This window comes from Scyliorhinus torazame, chromosome 12 (assembly GCF_047496885.1).
Source record: "Scyliorhinus torazame isolate Kashiwa2021f chromosome 12, sScyTor2.1, whole genome shotgun sequence".
In the NCBI taxonomy this organism is placed as follows: Eukaryota; Metazoa; Chordata; class Chondrichthyes; order Carcharhiniformes; family Scyliorhinidae; genus Scyliorhinus; species Scyliorhinus torazame.
This window is the reverse complement of record NC_092718.1, coordinates 156,118,644-156,137,097: the sequence shown is the minus strand read 5'-3', so window position 1 is coordinate 156,137,097 and position 18,454 is coordinate 156,118,644. Positions and strand designations below refer to the sequence as shown.

The 18,454-nt window shown below is 47.4% G+C and overlaps 1 protein-coding gene across 6 annotated transcripts in view; it reads right to left on the bottom strand.

The window, feature by feature from the left end:
• The window catches only part of rhbdd2 (rhomboid domain containing 2), a 61,465-nt gene extending 43,274 nt beyond the window's left edge, over positions 1-18,191 (bottom strand). For 2 of the 6 annotated variants that reach the window (XR_011933649.1, XM_072469222.1), the window contains exons 1-3: positions 17,865-18,191; positions 4,977-5,375; positions 856-1,012 (exon numbers count right to left, since the gene is read on the bottom strand). Coding sequence is in view for 5 of the 6 variants with exons in the window: in XM_072469222.1 (XP_072325323.1) it covers positions 856-1,012; positions 4,977-5,375; positions 17,865-18,093 (785 nt within the window). In the remaining variant the exon portion in view is untranslated. Of the gene's footprint in view, positions 1-855; positions 1,013-4,976; positions 5,376-12,783; positions 12,908-17,864 lie in introns of all 6 variants that reach the window. The other 4 variants (XM_072469223.1, XM_072469225.1, XM_072469221.1 and 1 more) reach the window with 4 other exon arrangements.
• Between the last annotated feature and the right edge of the window lie 263 nt (positions 18,192-18,454).

Below are 18,454 nucleotides of genomic sequence, written 5' to 3'. Positions count from 1 at the left end.
CAAAGTTGGCTGAGTAACAGGAAATGGAGAGTAGCGGTAACCGATTGTTTTTTTGGACTGGAGGAAGGTGATGCTCCCCAGGAATCAGTACAATGACTGTTGCTTTTCTTGATATATATTAATGACTTAGACTTGGGAATGCAGGGCACAATTTCAAAATTTACAGATGATGCAAAACGTGGGTAGTATTGTGAACTATGTGGAGGATAGTGATAGACTTCAAGAGGATGTAGACAGGTTGATGGAAAGGGCCAACTGGTGGCAAATGAAATTTTGATGGGGACAGGAGATTTGATAAAGGTGTTCAAAATCAAGAGGGGTCTGGGAAGAGTAAATAGGGAAAGGGTGTTCCCTTTGGGAGAGGGATCAAAAACCAGGGGAAACACTAATTTAGAGTGATTATCAAAAGAATCAATGACGACATGAGAAATCAATTTTTTATGTGGCGACTGGTTGGGATCTAGAATGCACTGCCCAAGAAGGGGGTGAAGGAAGTTCAATCGTGGTTTTCAAAAAAGGAACTGGATCAGCATTGCAGGTAAAAGATTTGCAGGGTTACAAGAAAACAACAGAGGAAGGGACCAGATGAATCTTGCAGAAAACCGGCACAAAATCACCTAAACAATTGGTCTCCTGCTGTGCTGTAACTACTGTACTTTATAATTCTATTTTATAAATACGAAACAGGCACTTTTGATGCCTCTGCGAGCATATCAACCATGTGACGTGGGACAGCATCAGATAGAGCAGGAAAAACCTGATTCAACTTGTGGTCTTTGCTGTATCATTTGATAGAAGCAAAAGCAAATACTGCCACAACTGGCTTTGGGTGGGTGGGTAAAACAGCTAGCTTACCTGTTGGTTACATCGACATTTCTCACTTCCCACAGAGCCGAATAAAATGTGATCCCCGGTATGTCCCCCATAAGGTTGAATGGAAAATACCTCTCCATAGATGCAGCAGTCATCTCATGCAGATCCAGATGAGGAAAGTACTGTCGCCCGTAAGCATCTTGCAAAGGGGGCATTATTAAGGACAAATATGATAGTTCTCATTAAATACAATAACTGACTTAGTTTCTTTACTCAGACATTACAGTTAAACGTTTCAAGAGACTTAGGATGAAAGGCCCACAGTGAAGAAAATTAGCAAGACTGAAAATAGCATTGGTTAATCAAGAAAATAATTACTAGGTGGTATCAAACCTGGGATTGTAAAAGCCTGTAAACTAAAAGAGGAAGACTGAAAGACAAGAAATTTCATTAAAGTCCTGGTAAAAGACTGAAGTAGAAAAATAAATAATACAAGTAAATGTGAGGTTATCCGCTTTGGTAGCAAAAATAGGAAGGCAGATTATTACTTGAATGGGTGTCAATTGAGAGAGGATACTCAGCGAGACCTTGGTGTCCTCATGCATCAGTCACTGAAAGTAAGTGCGCTGGTACAGCAGGCAGAAAAGGCGGCAAATTGTATGTTGGTCTTCATAGCGAGAGGATTTGAGTATAGGAATGTTTTACTGCAATTTTATCGGGCATTGGTCAGGCCACACCTGGAGCAGTGTGTGCAGTTTTGGTGTCCTTATCCAAGAAGGATGTTCATGCTATGGAAGGATGCAGCGAAGGTTTACCAGGCTGATTCCTGGGATGGCGGGACAGTCATGTGAGGAGAAACTAAGTCAGTTAGGGTTATATTATTTGCAGTTTGGACGAGTGAGGGGAGATCTCATAAAAACTTCCAAATATCAACAGGATTAATTCAGTAAGAATGTTCCGGATGTTGGGGGAGTCCAGAACTAGGGGTCATAGTTTGAGGATAAGGGGTAATCCTTTTAGGTCTGAGGTGAGGAGAAATTTCTTCACCCAGAGAGTGGTGAATCTGCAGAATTCACTACCACAGGAAGTAGTTGAAGCCAAATATTGTGTAATTTCAAGAATGAATTAGATATAGCTCTTTGGGCTAAAGGAATCAGAGGATATGGGGGGGGGGGGGATCAGGGCATTGACCTCGATCATAATGAATGGTGGAGCAGGCTCAAAGGGCCGAATGGTCTCCACCTGCTTCTATTTTCTATGTATGTTTGTATCCAAGTCTTGATCCAAGCAGCACGGTAGCACAAGTGGATAGCACTGTGGCTTCACAGCGCTAGGGACCCAGGTTCGATTCCCTGCTAGGTCACTGTGCGGAGTCTATACATTCGCCCAGTGTGCGCATGGGTTTCCTCCGGGTGTTCCGGTTTCCTCCCACAGTCCAAAGACGTGCAGGTTAGGTGGATTGGCCATGATAAATTGCCCTTAGTGACCAAAAAGGTTTGGAGGGGTTATTGGGTTACGGGGATAAGGTGGAAGTGAGGGCTTAAGTGGGTCGGTGCAGACTCAATGGGCCGAATGGCCTCCTTCTGCACTGTATGTTCTATTTTGATTTAGCCGCAACGAGGATCTGAGGAGCAGGAAGAGTATGTAGATGGGCTTATTTATGGTGTAAAGGAATAAGAGAAGAAAATTCAACAGTAGCATGATTCAATGTAAAAATATCAAAGAAACATCAGGACATAAGCAGCAAGCCTGAGGACTGGGAGAAATTCAAAATTCAGCAGAGGAGGACAAAGGGTTTAATTTGGAAGGGAAAATAGAATATGGAGAGTAAGCTTGCAGAAAGCATAAAAACGGATTTCAAAAGCTTCTGTAGATATGTGAGAGAAAAAGAATGGTGTAGGTCCCTTAATTCGAATCAGGTGAATTCATAATGGCCAACAAAGACACGGCAGACCAGTTGAACAATTACTTTGGATCTTGCTTCACCAAGGACACAAATAACCTTCCGGAAATACTAGGGGACAGAGGGTCTAGCATGAAGGAGGAACTGAAGGAAATCCTTATCAGTCAAGAAATTGCATTGGGGAAACTGATGGGATTAAAACTCAATAAGTCCCCAGGGTCTGATTGATGTTCTGCATCCCAGAGTACTTAAGGAAGTGGCGCCAGAAATAGTGATCGCATTGGTGATCATTTTCCATCATTCTATATACTCTGGGAGAGTTCAAATGGATTAGAGGGGAGCTAGTCAACCCACATTTTATTTTAAAAAGGAGGGAAGAGAAAACAGGGAATTATAGACCGGTTAGCCTGACACTGGTGGTGGGGAAAATGCTGGAGTCAATTATTAAGGAATGACTAAGCATTTGGAAATTGAGGACCAGATCAGTCCAAGTCAGCATGGATTCACTAAAGGGAAATCATGCTTGACAAATCTTCTGGAATTTTTTGAGGATGTGACCAGTAGCATGGACAAGGGTGAACCAGTGGATATAGTGTGTCTGGACTTTGAAAAGGCTTTTGACAAGGTCCCACACGAGATTAATGAGCAAAATTAAAGCTCATGGTATTGGGGGTAATGTATTGACGTGGATAGAGAGCTGGTTGGCAGACAGGAAGCAGAGAGTGGGAATAAACGGGTCCTTTGCAGAGTGGCAGGCAATGACTAGTGGAGTTCAGTGCTGGGACCCCAGCTGTTCACAATATACATTAATGATTTGGACGAAGGAATTGCATGCAGTTTCTCCAAATTTGTAGATGACACTAAGTTGGGTGGCAGTGTGTGCCGTGAGGAGGATGCAAAGAGGCTGCAGGGGGACTTGGACAGGCTGGCTGAGTGGGCAATTACTTGGTTAACGCAATGTGTGCAAATGTGAGGTTATCCACTTTGGTGGCAAAAACAGGAAGGCAGATTATCGGAATAGTGGCAGTTTAAGAAAAGGGGAAGTGCAACAAGACCTGGATGTCATGGTGGAACACTCGCTCAAGGTTGGCATGCAGATACAGCAGGCGGTGAGGAAAGCTAATGGCATGCTGGCCTTCATAGCGAGAGGATTTGAGTATAAGAGTGTGGATGTCTTGATGCAGTTATACAGGACCTCGGTGAGGCCACACCTTGAGTATTGTGTGCAGTTTTGGTCTCCTAGTTTGAGGAAGGACATTCTTGCTATTGAGGGTGGCCAGTGAAGGTTCACCAGACTAATTCCCGGGATGACAGGACTGACATACGAATAAAGACTGGATCAACTGGGCTTGTACTCACTGGAGTTTAGAAGAATGAGGGGATCTCATAGAAACATATAAAATCCTGATGGGACTGGATAGGCTAAATGCGGGAAGAATATTCCCAATGTTGGGGACGTCAAGAACTAAGGGTCACAGCCTAAGAATAAGAGGTAAGCCATTCAGGACTGAGATGAGGAAGAACTTCTTCTCTCAGAAAGTTGTGAACTTGTGGAATTCTCTACCATAGAAAGCTGTTGGGGTCAGTTCGTTGGATATATTCAAGAGGGAGCTGGATGTGGCCCTTGCGGCTAAAGGGACCAAAGGGTATGGAGAGAAAGCAGGAGCGGGATACTGAATTTGCATGATCAACCATGATCATATTGAATGGTGGTCATATCCAAGGGCCAAATGGCCTACTCCTGCACCTATTTTCCATGTTTCTACAACACCAGAAAGATGTAGGCATAACGACCAGCTGGAGGCTAGAAAGATTGCCTCGGAGATGACAAGCTTATTTTCCTATGCACAAGTCTCAGAGGTGTTAGAAAACAAATGTTAGAAAAACAAGTCCAGATGTGCAAAGAGCGTTCCAATAAAGAGACTCGAGTTGATATGTAAACAATACAGAACACACCCTGATTCCATAAACAATGGCAGCACCAAGCGAATCAGGTGCAATAGTGGCCAAATCTTTGTGCGTCACTCACAACGTTTCTTGTTGTCTGATGATGGGTGAAAAAAATGGCTCAAACTTTGAGACCATGGCTGATCTCGCCATTTCAAGTATCCATTAACCTTTTGATGACAGCTAGTCAAAACAGATTACGGTTGGACACTCAAACCTGTTGGAGGGAGGATAGATTTTGGCCAAACACAAAATTAGCATGATATTTCAGATTTATTTAGCAAGATTTTTTGAGGGGGGAAAAAAAGGATACATGCAAATCCTGCTCCCAATCCACAAACGTTGCCCAAGATCGATGTTTCCGGTATAAAAATTGCAAGGAATAGTAATATAAATGGGAGGTAAATCAATTTGATGGTTGTTATAAAGACAACGTGCTTCAGAGGCGACAGGAATACCGACATCCCCACATGGGAAAATACGACTACAGTAAATCCCTGAATGTCTTTTAGGTTTTGCAGTCCGTAAATTATTGAACCAAACAAAACATAGAGAATTCCAGTGAGAACTGTAAACAGGAGATTGAGGTACCCGTACTTGACTGTTCCAATGTTCTTCTCCATAGCACCACCGAAATACCACAGCATTAAAACGTTGCATACCAACGCACTCATGCTCTTATGGATGAACGTATAAGTAAACACCTTGTACACTGTAGTTAAAGAAAAAAGAAATACATATTAGTGGTACAATATAGTTTTGAGAATAGTGGCTGATGTTGAAAGCAACAGTAAATTCACTCCATTCCTGGAGGACGGTGACCCCCCACTTGCATCCTGTGCAGGTGGACATGCTTAAATTGGGAGGATGCATTAGCGGACTATTCAACTATGGAAGCTGAACAACTAAGCCAATGCCAGTTTACTTTTACCACTCAAACACACACTGAGCACTGGGCACAGAAAAACAATCAGAAACTGAAATCTTTTCTTACACTTGGGGCCCCAAGGTTACCTGTCAAACATCAATAACCATAGATTGAATTGATAAATTCCTGAATCTGGTGGCTCAGTACCACAATAAATGGTTAGCTTACCCACTCAAATTATCAAGGTGCCTTGAGGAAACAATGTCAGGACTTTGAGTTTAAGACCAAGCAGACAGGACACTGACATAAATTCCTAACTACGGCATGATTATTTAGGACCAATGACCCTAGTGCTGAACACAGAAGAACATGGATGTTTTGTCAGATCCATCTGAGTATCCCATCACACAAGGGACAGTGTAGCATGCTGTTCTCTGTCGCTTTTTGTATTTATAAAAGTCCTCCCAAAGGGCAAAAGAAAAAAATTGCAATAATTATTCCAATATACCACATGCAAGTGTACAGTTTTAAATGGACATTATTGCCAAGAGCTTAGAAAAAATAAAATGCACTGTCACAGCTGTCATCAAAACAGAAAAATATAGTGTCTTCCTAATTTTTTCTTCTCCCAAATTTTTGAAAAGAAAAATTAACACATTGTGGTAGTGGGGCCCTTTTATGGGGGTGGGCTCCATGGGCCACAAGACAAACTCAGACCAATCGCGCATGGTTAAGGTTTCCATCGCAGCTGACAGACTTTGTGAATGGGGGGGGGGGGGGGTGGCAGGGAGAGGAGGAGGAACAATTGAGAAAGTGGAGAAGCTTCAGCAAGAGTTGGGAATCATTTAAATGGCTAGTAAAAATATCCATCATTGGTAAACTAGATCCATTTGACCAAGAGGCTGAGGATTGGAGTCCAGCTTCGCTATTTTGTTTGAACCGCGAACAAGTTCACAGGTGAAGGCAAGCAGAAGGTGATACTTTGAGAGTTTGTGGGCTACAAATGTATAATTTGATTAGAAACCTCACGTCCTCGGATGTACCCGACTCGAAGGCCTTTGACCAGACAATGAAATTGGTCAAAGAACATTTCAACCCCAAGCCCTCAATTATCCTCTCCAATTTTATAAGTTCAACTCTGCAGTGAGAGTTCACGAAGAGTCTGTCTCAGCCTTCATAGTCAGGCTTCACCAGCTCGCTAAGCACTGAGTGACTGAGTTCGGGACCACGCTTAGATATATGTTGTGTGACCAGCTGGTTTGTGGGATCCACAACCGTAATATCCAGAACAAGCTTCTGGCTGAAACCACCATAACTTTGGAAAAAGCGATCGAGATAGCTTAAGCGACGGAATGCACCGAAAATGGTGCCACTGAGCACCAAAGCGCGGCGGAAGGGGAGGTTAGCAAAGTATGGGATGATACGGCTGTGAGGTCCATGCCAGGATCAGCAGGCACAGCGGAGAACCAGACACAGTCCTCGGTACCAGACCAGAGTCAAAGGACCAGGAAAAAGACAGGGCGAACCAAGGTCAGAGGTACACCTGTCATGGAGTTTGTGTGCTTCTGATGCAACTGAAGGGGGCACATTCTTTTTTTTAGAAAATATCTAATTGAAGCATTTGTTTTTCAGTTTAACACACTAACATTTTTTAAAACGGCCGCGCAGGCCGACACTCGCAAAACACCTACAAAACAAAAAACAGTAAACAACGTCCCCTACTCCCCCGCCCTATGCCCTAATTACCTGTATACTAAGTTCCCTGTCCTTATCTAACATTGCCATGCATCCTGTTTTCCTCCCCCCGCCACCCCCCCCCCCCCCTTTTCCCCTCTCCCCCCCCCCCCCCCTTACTGCTGACATTGATTTTCCTTGAAGAAATCGATGAACGGTTGCCATCTCCGGGTGAACCCCTGAATTGATCCTCTCAAAGCGAACTTGATTTTTTTTTTCCAGCCTGAGAAACCCTGCCATAACGCTGACCCACAATCCTGACTTTAGATGCGCTGAGTCCCTCCATCCCAGCAAAATCCGTCTCCGGGCCACCAGGGAGGAGAAGGCCAAGTCATCGGCCTCCTTCCCCACCTTGGCCCCAGGATCTTCCGATACCCCAAATATTGCCAGTTCTGGACTCAGGAGTTACCCTCCCTTCCAGGACTTCTGACATAACGTCCGCGAATTCCTGCCAGAATCCCCTCAATTTCAGACGTGCCCAAAACATATGTACATGGTTCGCCAGGCTACCCCCACACCACCCACATCTTTCCTCCACTTCCTCAAAGAACCTGCTCATCCGGGCTGCCGTCATGTGGGCCCTGTGGACCACCTTGAACTGGATCAAGCCAAGTCTGGCACACGATGAGGATGAATTGACTCTCTTCAAGGCTTTTTCCCCCACAGTTCATTATCCAGCTTTCCTCCCAGCTCCTCTTCACCTCTCTGATAGGGGCCCCTTCCCACTCCATCAACTCCTTGTATATCTCCGAAACCCTCCCCTCTCCAACCCCTGTTTTTGACATCACCTTGTCCTGTAGTCCCCTCAGGTGGAGGCGAGGAAAGCTTGGTACCTGACTCCGTACAAAGTCCCGCACCTGAAGGTACCGAAACCCTTTTCCACCCGGCAGCTCGAACTCTTCCTCTAAGCATCCAAGGTCGGAAAGCCCTCCTGGCTGAATAGGTCCCCAAATCTCTCAATCCCTGCCCACTGCCTTACCTTAAAGCCCCCATCCAGCTCCCCCGGGGCAAAACGGTGGTTGTCACAGATTGGTGACCACATTGACGCCCCCCTCCAGACCCATGTGCTGCGTCCGTTGCCCCCACACCCTTAGGGCTGCCACCACCACAGGGCTTGTAGAGTACCGAGCTGGCGAGAACAGCAGGGGTGCCGTCAATAAAGCCTCCAAACTCGTAACCTTACAGGATGCTGCTTCCACTCACTCCCAAACCGACCCCTCCCCCACTACCCACTTCCTGACCATCGATATGTTGGCCGCCCAGTAATAGTTAATAAAGCTCGGGAGGGCTAAGCCCCCTCTCCGCGACCCCGTTTCAGGAATGCTTTCTTCACCCTCGGGGGTTTTACCAGCCCACGCAAAACCCAAGATCGCAGCGTTCATTTTCCTAAAAAAAGCCTTTGGGACAGAAACCAGGAGACATTGTCTCGGAAGGACCGTCATCTTTACCGTCTTGACGCTCCCCACCAGCGTCAGCGGGAGCATGTCCCATCTGCAGCAGTCCCTTTTCATTTGATCGACCGCTTTGCCCAGATTTAACTTGTGAAGCTGCCCCCAATCCTTAGCCACTTGAATCCCCAGATATCTAAAACTCCTCTCAACCACTTTAAAGGTAACTCCTTCAGTCTCCTTTCCTGCCCCGTGCCTGGATCACAAACATCTAGCTCTTTCCCATATTTAACTTGTAGCCTGAAAATCGCCCAAATTCTCCTAGTACCTCCATGATTTCGGCATCCCCCCCCCCACCGGGTCTGTGACATAGAGCAGCAAATCATCCGCATAGAGAGAGACCCTGTGCTCCACCCCGCACCCCCCCCACTCCCCCCACTATCCCCCGCCAGGCATTTGATGATCTAAGGGCCATCGCTAAGGGCTCTATGGCTAGGGCAAACAGTAATGGGGAGAGCGGGCATCCCTGCCTCGTCCCCCTACAGAGACCAAAGTATTCTGACCGGACTCGGCTGGTTCTTACATTCGCCACCGGCGCCTGATATAACAGCCGATCCCAATCCACAAATCCCTGCCCGAACCCAAACCTGCCTAAAATGTCCCATAGGTACTTCCACTCCACCCGGTCGAAAGTCCATGGCTACTAGCACCTCAACCTCACACTCCTCTGCTGGCATCATTACAACATTAAGAAGCGGTCTAATATTGGACGTCAGGTGCCTGCCCTTCACAAATCCCGTCTGATCCTACCCGATTACCTCCGGGCCACAATCCTCTATTCGAGTGGTCAAGATCTTTGCCAGCAATTTAGCATCTACATTCAAAAGGGAAATTGGCCGGTACAATCCACAGCTCTCCGGGTCCTTGTCTCGCTTCAGAATGAGAGAAATTGATGCCTGTGATAGTGTTGGGGGAAGCACTCCCAGCTCCATGGTCTCATTGAAAGTCTTAACCAGAAGCAGCCCCAGTAACCCAGAAAACCTTTTATAAAATTCCATTGGGAATCCTTCCAAGTCCCGGGGCCTTACCCGATTGCATTGCCCCCAATCCGTCGATCACCTCCCCGAACCCAATTGGGCCCCCCAGAACTTCCACCAGCTCCTCATCTGCTTTCGGGAACTCTAGCCTCTCTGGGAATTGATTCATACCCTCCTCCCCGACCGGGGGTTCCGACTCATATAGTCAACTATAGAATTCACAGAACATCATTAACCGCCCAGGGTCCACCACTACCTTCCCCCTCATATCCTTTATTTTCCCTATTTCTCTCGCCGCCTCCTACTTCATCAGCTGATGTGCCAGCATCCTGCTAGCTTTCTACCCATATTCATATGTTGCCCCTTTTACCCTCCTCAGCTGTCCCTCCGCCTTACCTGTGGAAAGGAGCCCGAATTCCATTTGGAGTCTCTTGACGCTCCTTTAGGAGCTCCTCATTCGGAGACTCCGCGTGTATCCTGTCCACCTGTAAGATTTCTCCTACCAACCTGTCGAGCTCCGCCCATTCAGTCTTCTCCCTATGGGCCCGAATCAAAATACATTCTCCTCTAATAACCGCCTTCAATGCCTCCCACACCACCCCAGCCACGGTCTCTCCCGTGTCGTTGTTCTCTATATACCCCCGCATGGCGTCCCTCATTCGCTCACAGCTCTCATCCTCCGCTAACAGCCCTGCATCTAATCTCCACTGTGGGCGCTGGGACTTTCCTGTGCTTACCCGTAGGTCTATCCAATGTGGCGCGTGGTCTGACACCACAATTGCTGAATACTCCGTGTCCTCCACCCCCGCTAACAGTGTTTTATCCAGTACAAAGAAATCTATTCTGGAGTATACCTTGTGCACATGGGAGTAGAATGAATCCTTGCTCCTTGGCCTCCCGAATCTCCACGGATCAACCCCTCCCATGCGCTCCATAAACCCCCGGAGTTCTTTTGCCGTGCTGATACTTTTCCTGACCGAGAACTCGACTGGTCCATTCTCGGATCCAGGACCATGTTGAAGTCACCCCCCATAACCAACTGGTGCAAGTCAAGGTCCGGGATCTTTCCCAGCATGTTCCTGACAAACGCGACATCATCCCAGTTGGGGGCATATATATTTCATAGTTTTCATAGAATTTACAGTGCAGAAGGAGGCCATTCGGCCAATCGAGTCTGCACCGGCTCTTGGAAAGAGCACCCCACTGCCATTCCCTCCAGTTTCCCGCTAACCATAATAAATCTGCCTCCCGGGTCTGCCCCTATCTCCCCCACCTCAAATGCCACCCTTTTGTTAATCAAGGTGGCCACCCCCCTTGTTTTAAAATCTAGTACCGAATGGAATACCTGCCCAACCCATCCCTTCTTCAGTCTAAACTGGTCTCCCAGCTTCAAGTGTGTCTCCTGTAACATGGCCACGTCCACTTTTAGCTGTCTCAAGTGTGCAAACACACGGGCCCTTTTAACCGGCCCATTCAGTCCACGAACATCCCACGTAACCAGTCTGGTCGGGGGGGGGGGGCTCTTGCCCCCCCTCCCCAATCTATCATCTATGACCTTTCCTAGGTCAGCCCTTAGCCCATGTCCCGCACCTGCCCTGGCCCGCCCCTCAGCAGCTACCGCCATCTGGTCCCCATCTCTAACCTCCTAAAAGTCGCCGAGTTGTCATCAGATGTGGTCAAACCTTGCTTCTCTGCCATTGCATACACCAAACTCTTGAGCTTCACTCTGAACCAACTTTTGATTTCTTCTTTTACGATTGTTTCTGGGCGCAGCTCCATAAAATAGGGGTCGCCTTCTTCTCCTCTTGCTTTTATCCACTTATGTTGCAAAATTCCCACAGGAATCCATCGTAAAAGCCGTTAAGAAACCACTAAGAGCGGGAGCTGCTAAATGTGCGACCGTTCACTCCATGGTAGCCACCGGAAGTCCGAAGGAGGCACATTCAACTACACTACCGCACGAGGCAAAGCGCGCCAATGCAAATCTTAAGGGTAAAACGGCAAACCCCTTAAAATGGAAGTTGATGCCGTGCTTCAGTGACCTCAAGTGGGGGAGCAGACTTTCTAATATCTTTGTGCAGGATCTCATACTTTAAGCTTGAAGAGTACTACAGTCAAGCCTTCTATATATACCGGGATCCTTGGAACCACCAATGGCCTATAGAGGGCAGGTGGCCAATCTGCCTTTAGCTGTCAAGGAAGGGCACCGACCCAATCTGATGGGAAGAGACTGATTACAAAAGATTTAGCTCAATTGGCTGGAAATCTTGAAAATATCCAATGGCATCCTCCAAGATGTCCTAAAGGAGGCATGAAGACGTCTTTTACAAGGAACTGGGTTGGATTAAAGGTGCCAAAGCCTTTGTCAATCCGGATTCAACGCCCAAGTTCTTCAAAGCTAGACACACTGTAAACTAGAAACTAACCATAAATCAGGCTGATCAGTACCCGAATCAAGGACTTCTACACTTGGCCAGCCTAGAGGAAGTATTAGAGAGGTTTCAGGATGGGGGTGTTTGCCTCAAAGGCATAAAGTGTACTTTCCAGACCAGATTTCACATTGATCCCTGGAAGAAAATGTCAAGACTATATGAGACGTCCCTGCACCCAAAACTCTCAGCGACCCAAATTTCTCCTCTGTATGGTAAATTATAATGGAAGGTAATTTTGAATTTAGTCACAACATTGGCACTACTACACCAACTACTAAAGACGAATCAGTGGAGAGCTCCAACAGGAAGACTTCGGAGTCATGAAGCAAACACTACAGTCCTCAAACCTCTTGGTGAATTTTGGTCCCGAAGAACCAATCGTGCTTACAAGTAATGTGGCCCCTTAAGATATAGGGACAGTTTTATCCCACAAAATAGGAGATTTTGCCAACTGGCCAACCTTCGCAACCCACGCTACGTTCGCTTAAAAGGGGAGCCTGCTTGATCCTCACAATCTCACTCCAATCAGGTTCACAGGAGGAGGGTACAAGTGCATATTTCAGCCAGTTACTTTGTGCGGTCTTCATCTTTGAGAACGGAAAATACAACCTTACGCATGTAGGTGGTTATGAAGGCAATAGCAACAAAATGTTTGTTTTACTTAGCATTGGATATTCCAGGGAGATGTTGCTCCAAAATGCTGACAGCCTCATGAGCTTTTGGAGTGTTTTTAATGTGCTGTCACAGGCAGGATATAGCAGCGTAGTTTTTTTATTTGGAGTCAGCTGTAAGTTAAAAACAGATCTTTTACCACTTTCCTGCACTATCCTTATATCCCTTAATACCAAAGTATCTATTGACTTCTGTCTTGAATATATTCTGAGATATATACACACACACACACAAAGATATAGATCCATACCTCTTTAGGGTGGAGAATTCCAAAGATTCACATCCTTTTGAATAAAAAGAAAACTCTCCTCATCTTAGCCCTAATTGGCCACCCCATTATTCTGAGACTGTGACACCGTGTCCAAGATTCCGAAAGATTTTCTCACTAGTTGTATTCAATTAGTATTTGTACTGCTGATTATTGCATCAGCTCCTGTGCAATCATCAATCTTGCAATAGAGTCTGACTATTATATTTAACTTCAGCTGTACGACGTGACTGCTCAAGTGTTTTCCAACTTTCAGAATGGTAATCAACACCCTGATACTCCAGTGCAGTACTGAAAGAGTTTAAAGATGTGCCTTCTTTCAGATACGATGTTATGTCAGTTTTCACTGAAATCGGGTTTTTAGGATTGGAGAGGATCATGCCTTGCATGTCATTGAGGAGTAGCTGGAGGATCATGACAAGTTTCGGAGGGCAGCCAAATTTTTTTTTTTAAATAATGTTTTTATTGGGTTTTATGCATGATATATTTACAGTGTACACACAAAAAGAAACCAAAAAGAAATAAAAAAACATTACAAAACTCAAAACTAAAAACCCTAGGCTGATACGATACCAACAGGGGAAGTGTATGTACAGAGAAGCAAAGAGGAGAGAATTTCATTACACATGCCATTAGGGAGGGGGGCGCCTTTCTCTCCCCCGCCTCTTTTCTGCTTTTTTTGTTAAATACAGAGCAAGCAAAAACAGATCTGGGTAGGTCACTTGCATCTCTTGGTCGGTTTTCTTTTTTGTTTTTGTGCATTTGCTTCCGCTTCGGTTGTCCGTCGTACTTCCTTCTTGTACTTTCCTACTCTCTTTTGCCCTGCTGTGTGGTCGTCGTCATTTCCTGGGCTTTCCCTCCAGTTCGTGATCCCTCCTTTTTCCTCCCCTCTGCAGTTCTCCTCCCCTCTTCCTTCCTCCCTGTACCCCCATCCCTTCCCTGCCCCCCTCCCCTCCCTCTCTGCTGCTCCCCTTTCTTTTCGGCTGTGTTTGGCTACTCCCCCTTGCACTGCCCACAAGCCCCCCCCCCCCCCCCCCCCCCCCCGCCCGGTCCTCACTCCCTTCCTTCTCGTCTCTCATGCCTTGACTATGTTACCCTAGCTCTTGGCTACTTGTTTATCTATTTGTTTGTTCGTCGGCCACAAACAGGTCCCTGAAGAGTTGGGTGATTGTCTCCCATGTTCTGAGGAAGAGATCTTCCGACCCCCGGATGGCGAATTCAATTTTCTCCATTTGGAGAAATTCCGATAGGTCGGACAGTCAGTCTGCAGCTTTAGGTGGTGCTGCTGACCGCCAGCCGAGCAGGATTCTACGCCGGCCGATCAGGAAGGGCGAAGGCAAGGGCTTCCGCCCTCCTCCCCATGAAGAGATCTGGCTGGTCTGAAACCCCGAAGACCGCCACTTTCGGGCACGGCTACACCCTCATCCCCACCATTTTGGACATTGCCTCAAAGAAGGCATTGCCTCGAGGAAGGCTGACCAGTATCCAGCAGTCTGGGACAAGACCAGAACATGTGGGCGTGGTTGGCCGGGCCTCCTTGGCACCGTTCACGTCTTGTCCTTCACCTCCGTGAAGAACCTACTCATTCAGGTTCTTGTTAAGTGGACTCTATGTACCACCTTTAGTTGCGTTATGTTGATTCTTGCGCACGTGGAGGTGGAGTTGACCCTATGTAGTGCTTCGCTCCAGAGTCCCCATTCTATTTCGAGCCCCAGGTCTCCCTCCCATTTCCTCCTCGTCGCATCCAGTACAGTGTCGGCCCTCTCTACCAATCGTTCGTACATGTCGCTAAAGTTTCCTCGACCTAGCATGTTTGCGTCCAGCATTTCTTCTAGTAGTGTTTGTCACGGTGGTCGCAGGTATGTCCTGGTCTCCTCCTGGCCGAGTTGGTTGCCTTTTGCTAGTTGGAATCTCTCCGTCAGTTCGTCCAGTGTTGTGACCCTGCCGTGGATGTGTAGGTCCCTAACTGTCAGTGGCCCCCCCCCACGAACCGTCTCCAACTTTTAAAGGTCGTGTCATCAGTGAGTGCTGGCGCAAATCTATGGTTGTTGCAGATCAGGGCTTTGTCGGACATTTCGGTCAGGCCGAATTGCTGCCGTAACTGGTTCCAGGTCTGGAGGGTGGCTACCACTACTGGGCTGCTGGATGGCGAGGGCCCAGGAGGCCTCCTCCGCGCACACCCCATAAGCTTCTGGCTCCTTAATCCATCCCATTACTCTTTCTGCTGTCGCTGCCCAATGGTAGTACTGTAGATTTGGTAGGGCTAGCCCTCCCCTGGACTTTGTTTTTTGTATGACCTTCTTTGGGTTCCTAGCAGTCTATCCCCCCCCACCATACAAACGGTATGGTTAACTTGTCCAATGAGTTGAAAAGGCATTGAGGATATAAATCGGGATGGATCTAAGTAGGAAGAGGTACCTGGGCAGCACGTTCATTTTGATCGTCTGCACTCTCCCAGCAAGGTCGGGGAATGAGTTGCTGCGTTTTTTGACACGTTTTCATTGAAAATTGGCTATTTCTCGGGCCCACGGGAGGAGAGCTACCAGATGTGCAACTGCTCAGCACATCGTCGTCACCGGAAGTCACGGGCAGCCAAATTTGAAGAGGATACTTCATGAGCCTTCACAGTTCACAGAGCCAAAGGTTATTGTGAGGTCAGAAAAAAGCCACATACATCAGTTAAGATCATTGGCGGCACGGTGGCAGTGGTTAGCACTGCTGTCTTACAGCACCAGGGACCGGGTTCAATTCCAGCCTTGGGTGACTGTCTTGTGTGGAGTTTGCATGTTCTGGGGAAGCACGGTGGTGCAGTGGTTAACACTGCTACCTCACGGCGCCGAGGTCCCAGGGTTCGATTCCGGCTCTGGGTCACTGTCAGTGTGGTGTTTGACATTTTCCCAGTGTTTGCATGGTTTCACCTCCACAGCCCAAAGATGTGCAGGGTAGGTGAATTGGCCCTGAATTGGAAAAAAAAGAATTGGGTACTCTAAATTTATTAAAGAAAAGAGTTTGCATGTTCCCCCAGTGTCTGTGTGGGTTTCCTCCCACAGTCCAAAGATGTGCAGGTTATGTGGATTGGCCATGATCGATGTGCCGGGTTACGGGGATAAGGCGGGGGAGTGGGCCTTGGCGGAGTGCTTTTTCGGAGGGTCGGTGCTGACTCAACAGGCCTCCTTTGCACTACAGAGATTCTATGGATTCTAGATCTGTGGACACCCATGATGTGCGAAATCAAACTGTGAAAGAGTTTTTCAGGCATTGGGAGGAAACAGTTAAGAAAATCCTGGCAATCATCTTCCCTGTGGCAGTCAGTAGGGAGACTCCCTTGTAGTTACCACATTCTGACTTGTTTTCCCATCTTGAATATAGTCAAGATCACAATGTGCTCAAGATTCCTTAATATGCACTCTTTCTTCACAGATGGACAATACAGCCATGCCAGAAGGGTTTCGCCACTGCTTTTCAGAATTTCAGCCAGGATTCCATCTGCTACAGGTCTTTGTGATTTTCAGGTGTCAAACGGCTTTTTCAACTTCACTCCAGACTGGGGTAGCATTGAGACGAAGCAAGGTGAAGTACCAGGAATGGGGTTGAGGGCATTTGAGTCAAAGACAGAGGACGGGATTCTCTGATCCCCCAGCTATGTGTTTCTTGACGGTGGGATTCTCTCTTCCCAACACTTGTCAATGTGATTTCCCATTGAAACCACTCCAAGCTGCCAGGAAACCCATGGGTGGGGGTGCACTCCCAGCGGGAAAATGCGATCCCAACATCTGGAGAATTCCAGCCTAAATCCCAGTTAAGATGTTTTTCAAAATGTTCTCTCTGGTAAACAGAGTGCCTCCCTGTCCTTGATGAGCTCCCCTCTATGTTTGGCTCTTAGCAGGTTGTGGCCCTTGAGTGTCTGGGCCACAGAGCATCACAACAGCCCTGAAGATGCTCCTCTCAACATCAAGATGATGTTTTTTTCTCTGCGCTAGACTGCAAATTCTGTCTCTGTCTGCTACATTTAAAAGTATCTCGCCAATCTACTGCCCTTCCCCAACCACTACAATGATTGAGAATCTGCGCCTGTGTCTAACTACTGGTTCAACTGCTTTTTCAGCTTCCGCCCATTTCCTGCATATGACCACACATACATACCATGCTCACGTCTTACAGTAACACCCACCTACTCTCACTGCATATCCAAATCCATCATCCAAATGCTTTGAGACTTGGAAGATGCTACCATTGTACCGCTGGGTGCGCGAGTATGTCAAATGGAATTTTTAACATCTCACTATCCAGGTGCCCAAATGGGCCCTGAACAAGATGGAAACAGAAAATTTCCCCAGCATCTGCAGAGTTAACGTTTCAAGTCCAATATGACTCTTCTTTACAACCTCTGGGTGCTCCGGTTTCCTCCCACAAGTCCCGAAAGATGTGCTTGTTGGGTGAATTGGACATTCTGAATTTCCCCTCTGTGTACCCGAACAGGCGCCGGAATGCGGCGACCAGGGGATTTTCACTAACATCATTGCAGTATTAATGTAAGCCTACTTGTGACACTAATAAATATTATGAATTGGAGAAATCTGATGGGTTTTATGCTTTTGAAAAAGGGTGGGGTGGGGAGGTGGGCTGGTCAGTTGGGGGTAAAAGGAAAGGTTAAGGAGAGGTTAGGGGCCAGGATGGGGAGGGGTGAGATTAAATGACAAGCATGTCATGGAACAAAAGGCAAAGGAACCCCCCCCCCCCCCCATCCCCCCATCCCACATAGCCTCACGATTCCAGGGCTTCAGGACCCACACCATCCTTACCTTGCAGGCGGCTGTGGAAGTGGCCGAGGGTAAAGGTGCGCGCGTCAAACATATTGCATCTGCAGCTCAGGTAGAATATGATCCATCCGAGCAGGGCTGTGGAGACGTTAGCACAGGGCAGCACGGGGCTCAAGGACTTGACTATCTGCACCAGGCTGGGCGGCTGACTGGGCCGCTGCTGCTCGGGACGAGGAGACGGCTCCTCCCTCCTGTCCGCCATGGCCCTCATCCTCCTCCTCAGGCAAAGAGGCACCCCCCCGCGCTGCTGCCACTGCTCCCCTCAGGAGAGCTTCACCCCGCCCGCGGCCCGGCTTCAAGGCCTCAAAGTGACGCAGTGCGCGTGCGCGTCCGGCGACTGCACAGCCCGGACGCCATGGCAACCAGCCGCCTGCCCCCAGCCCTGCAAATCTTAAAATGTTCTTCCTCTTCCCACTGCATTATACTTCCAACTTTGTTTAGACCCTTTAATCAATGTTTTTTAATTAGACCACTATACTTCTGAAGTATATAAGTATATTTTCTTTTTTGCTGCTGGGCCCTTGGCCCTTCACTAGAGGGTCACTTATACTGTGCTCATCGCAGCCACTGGA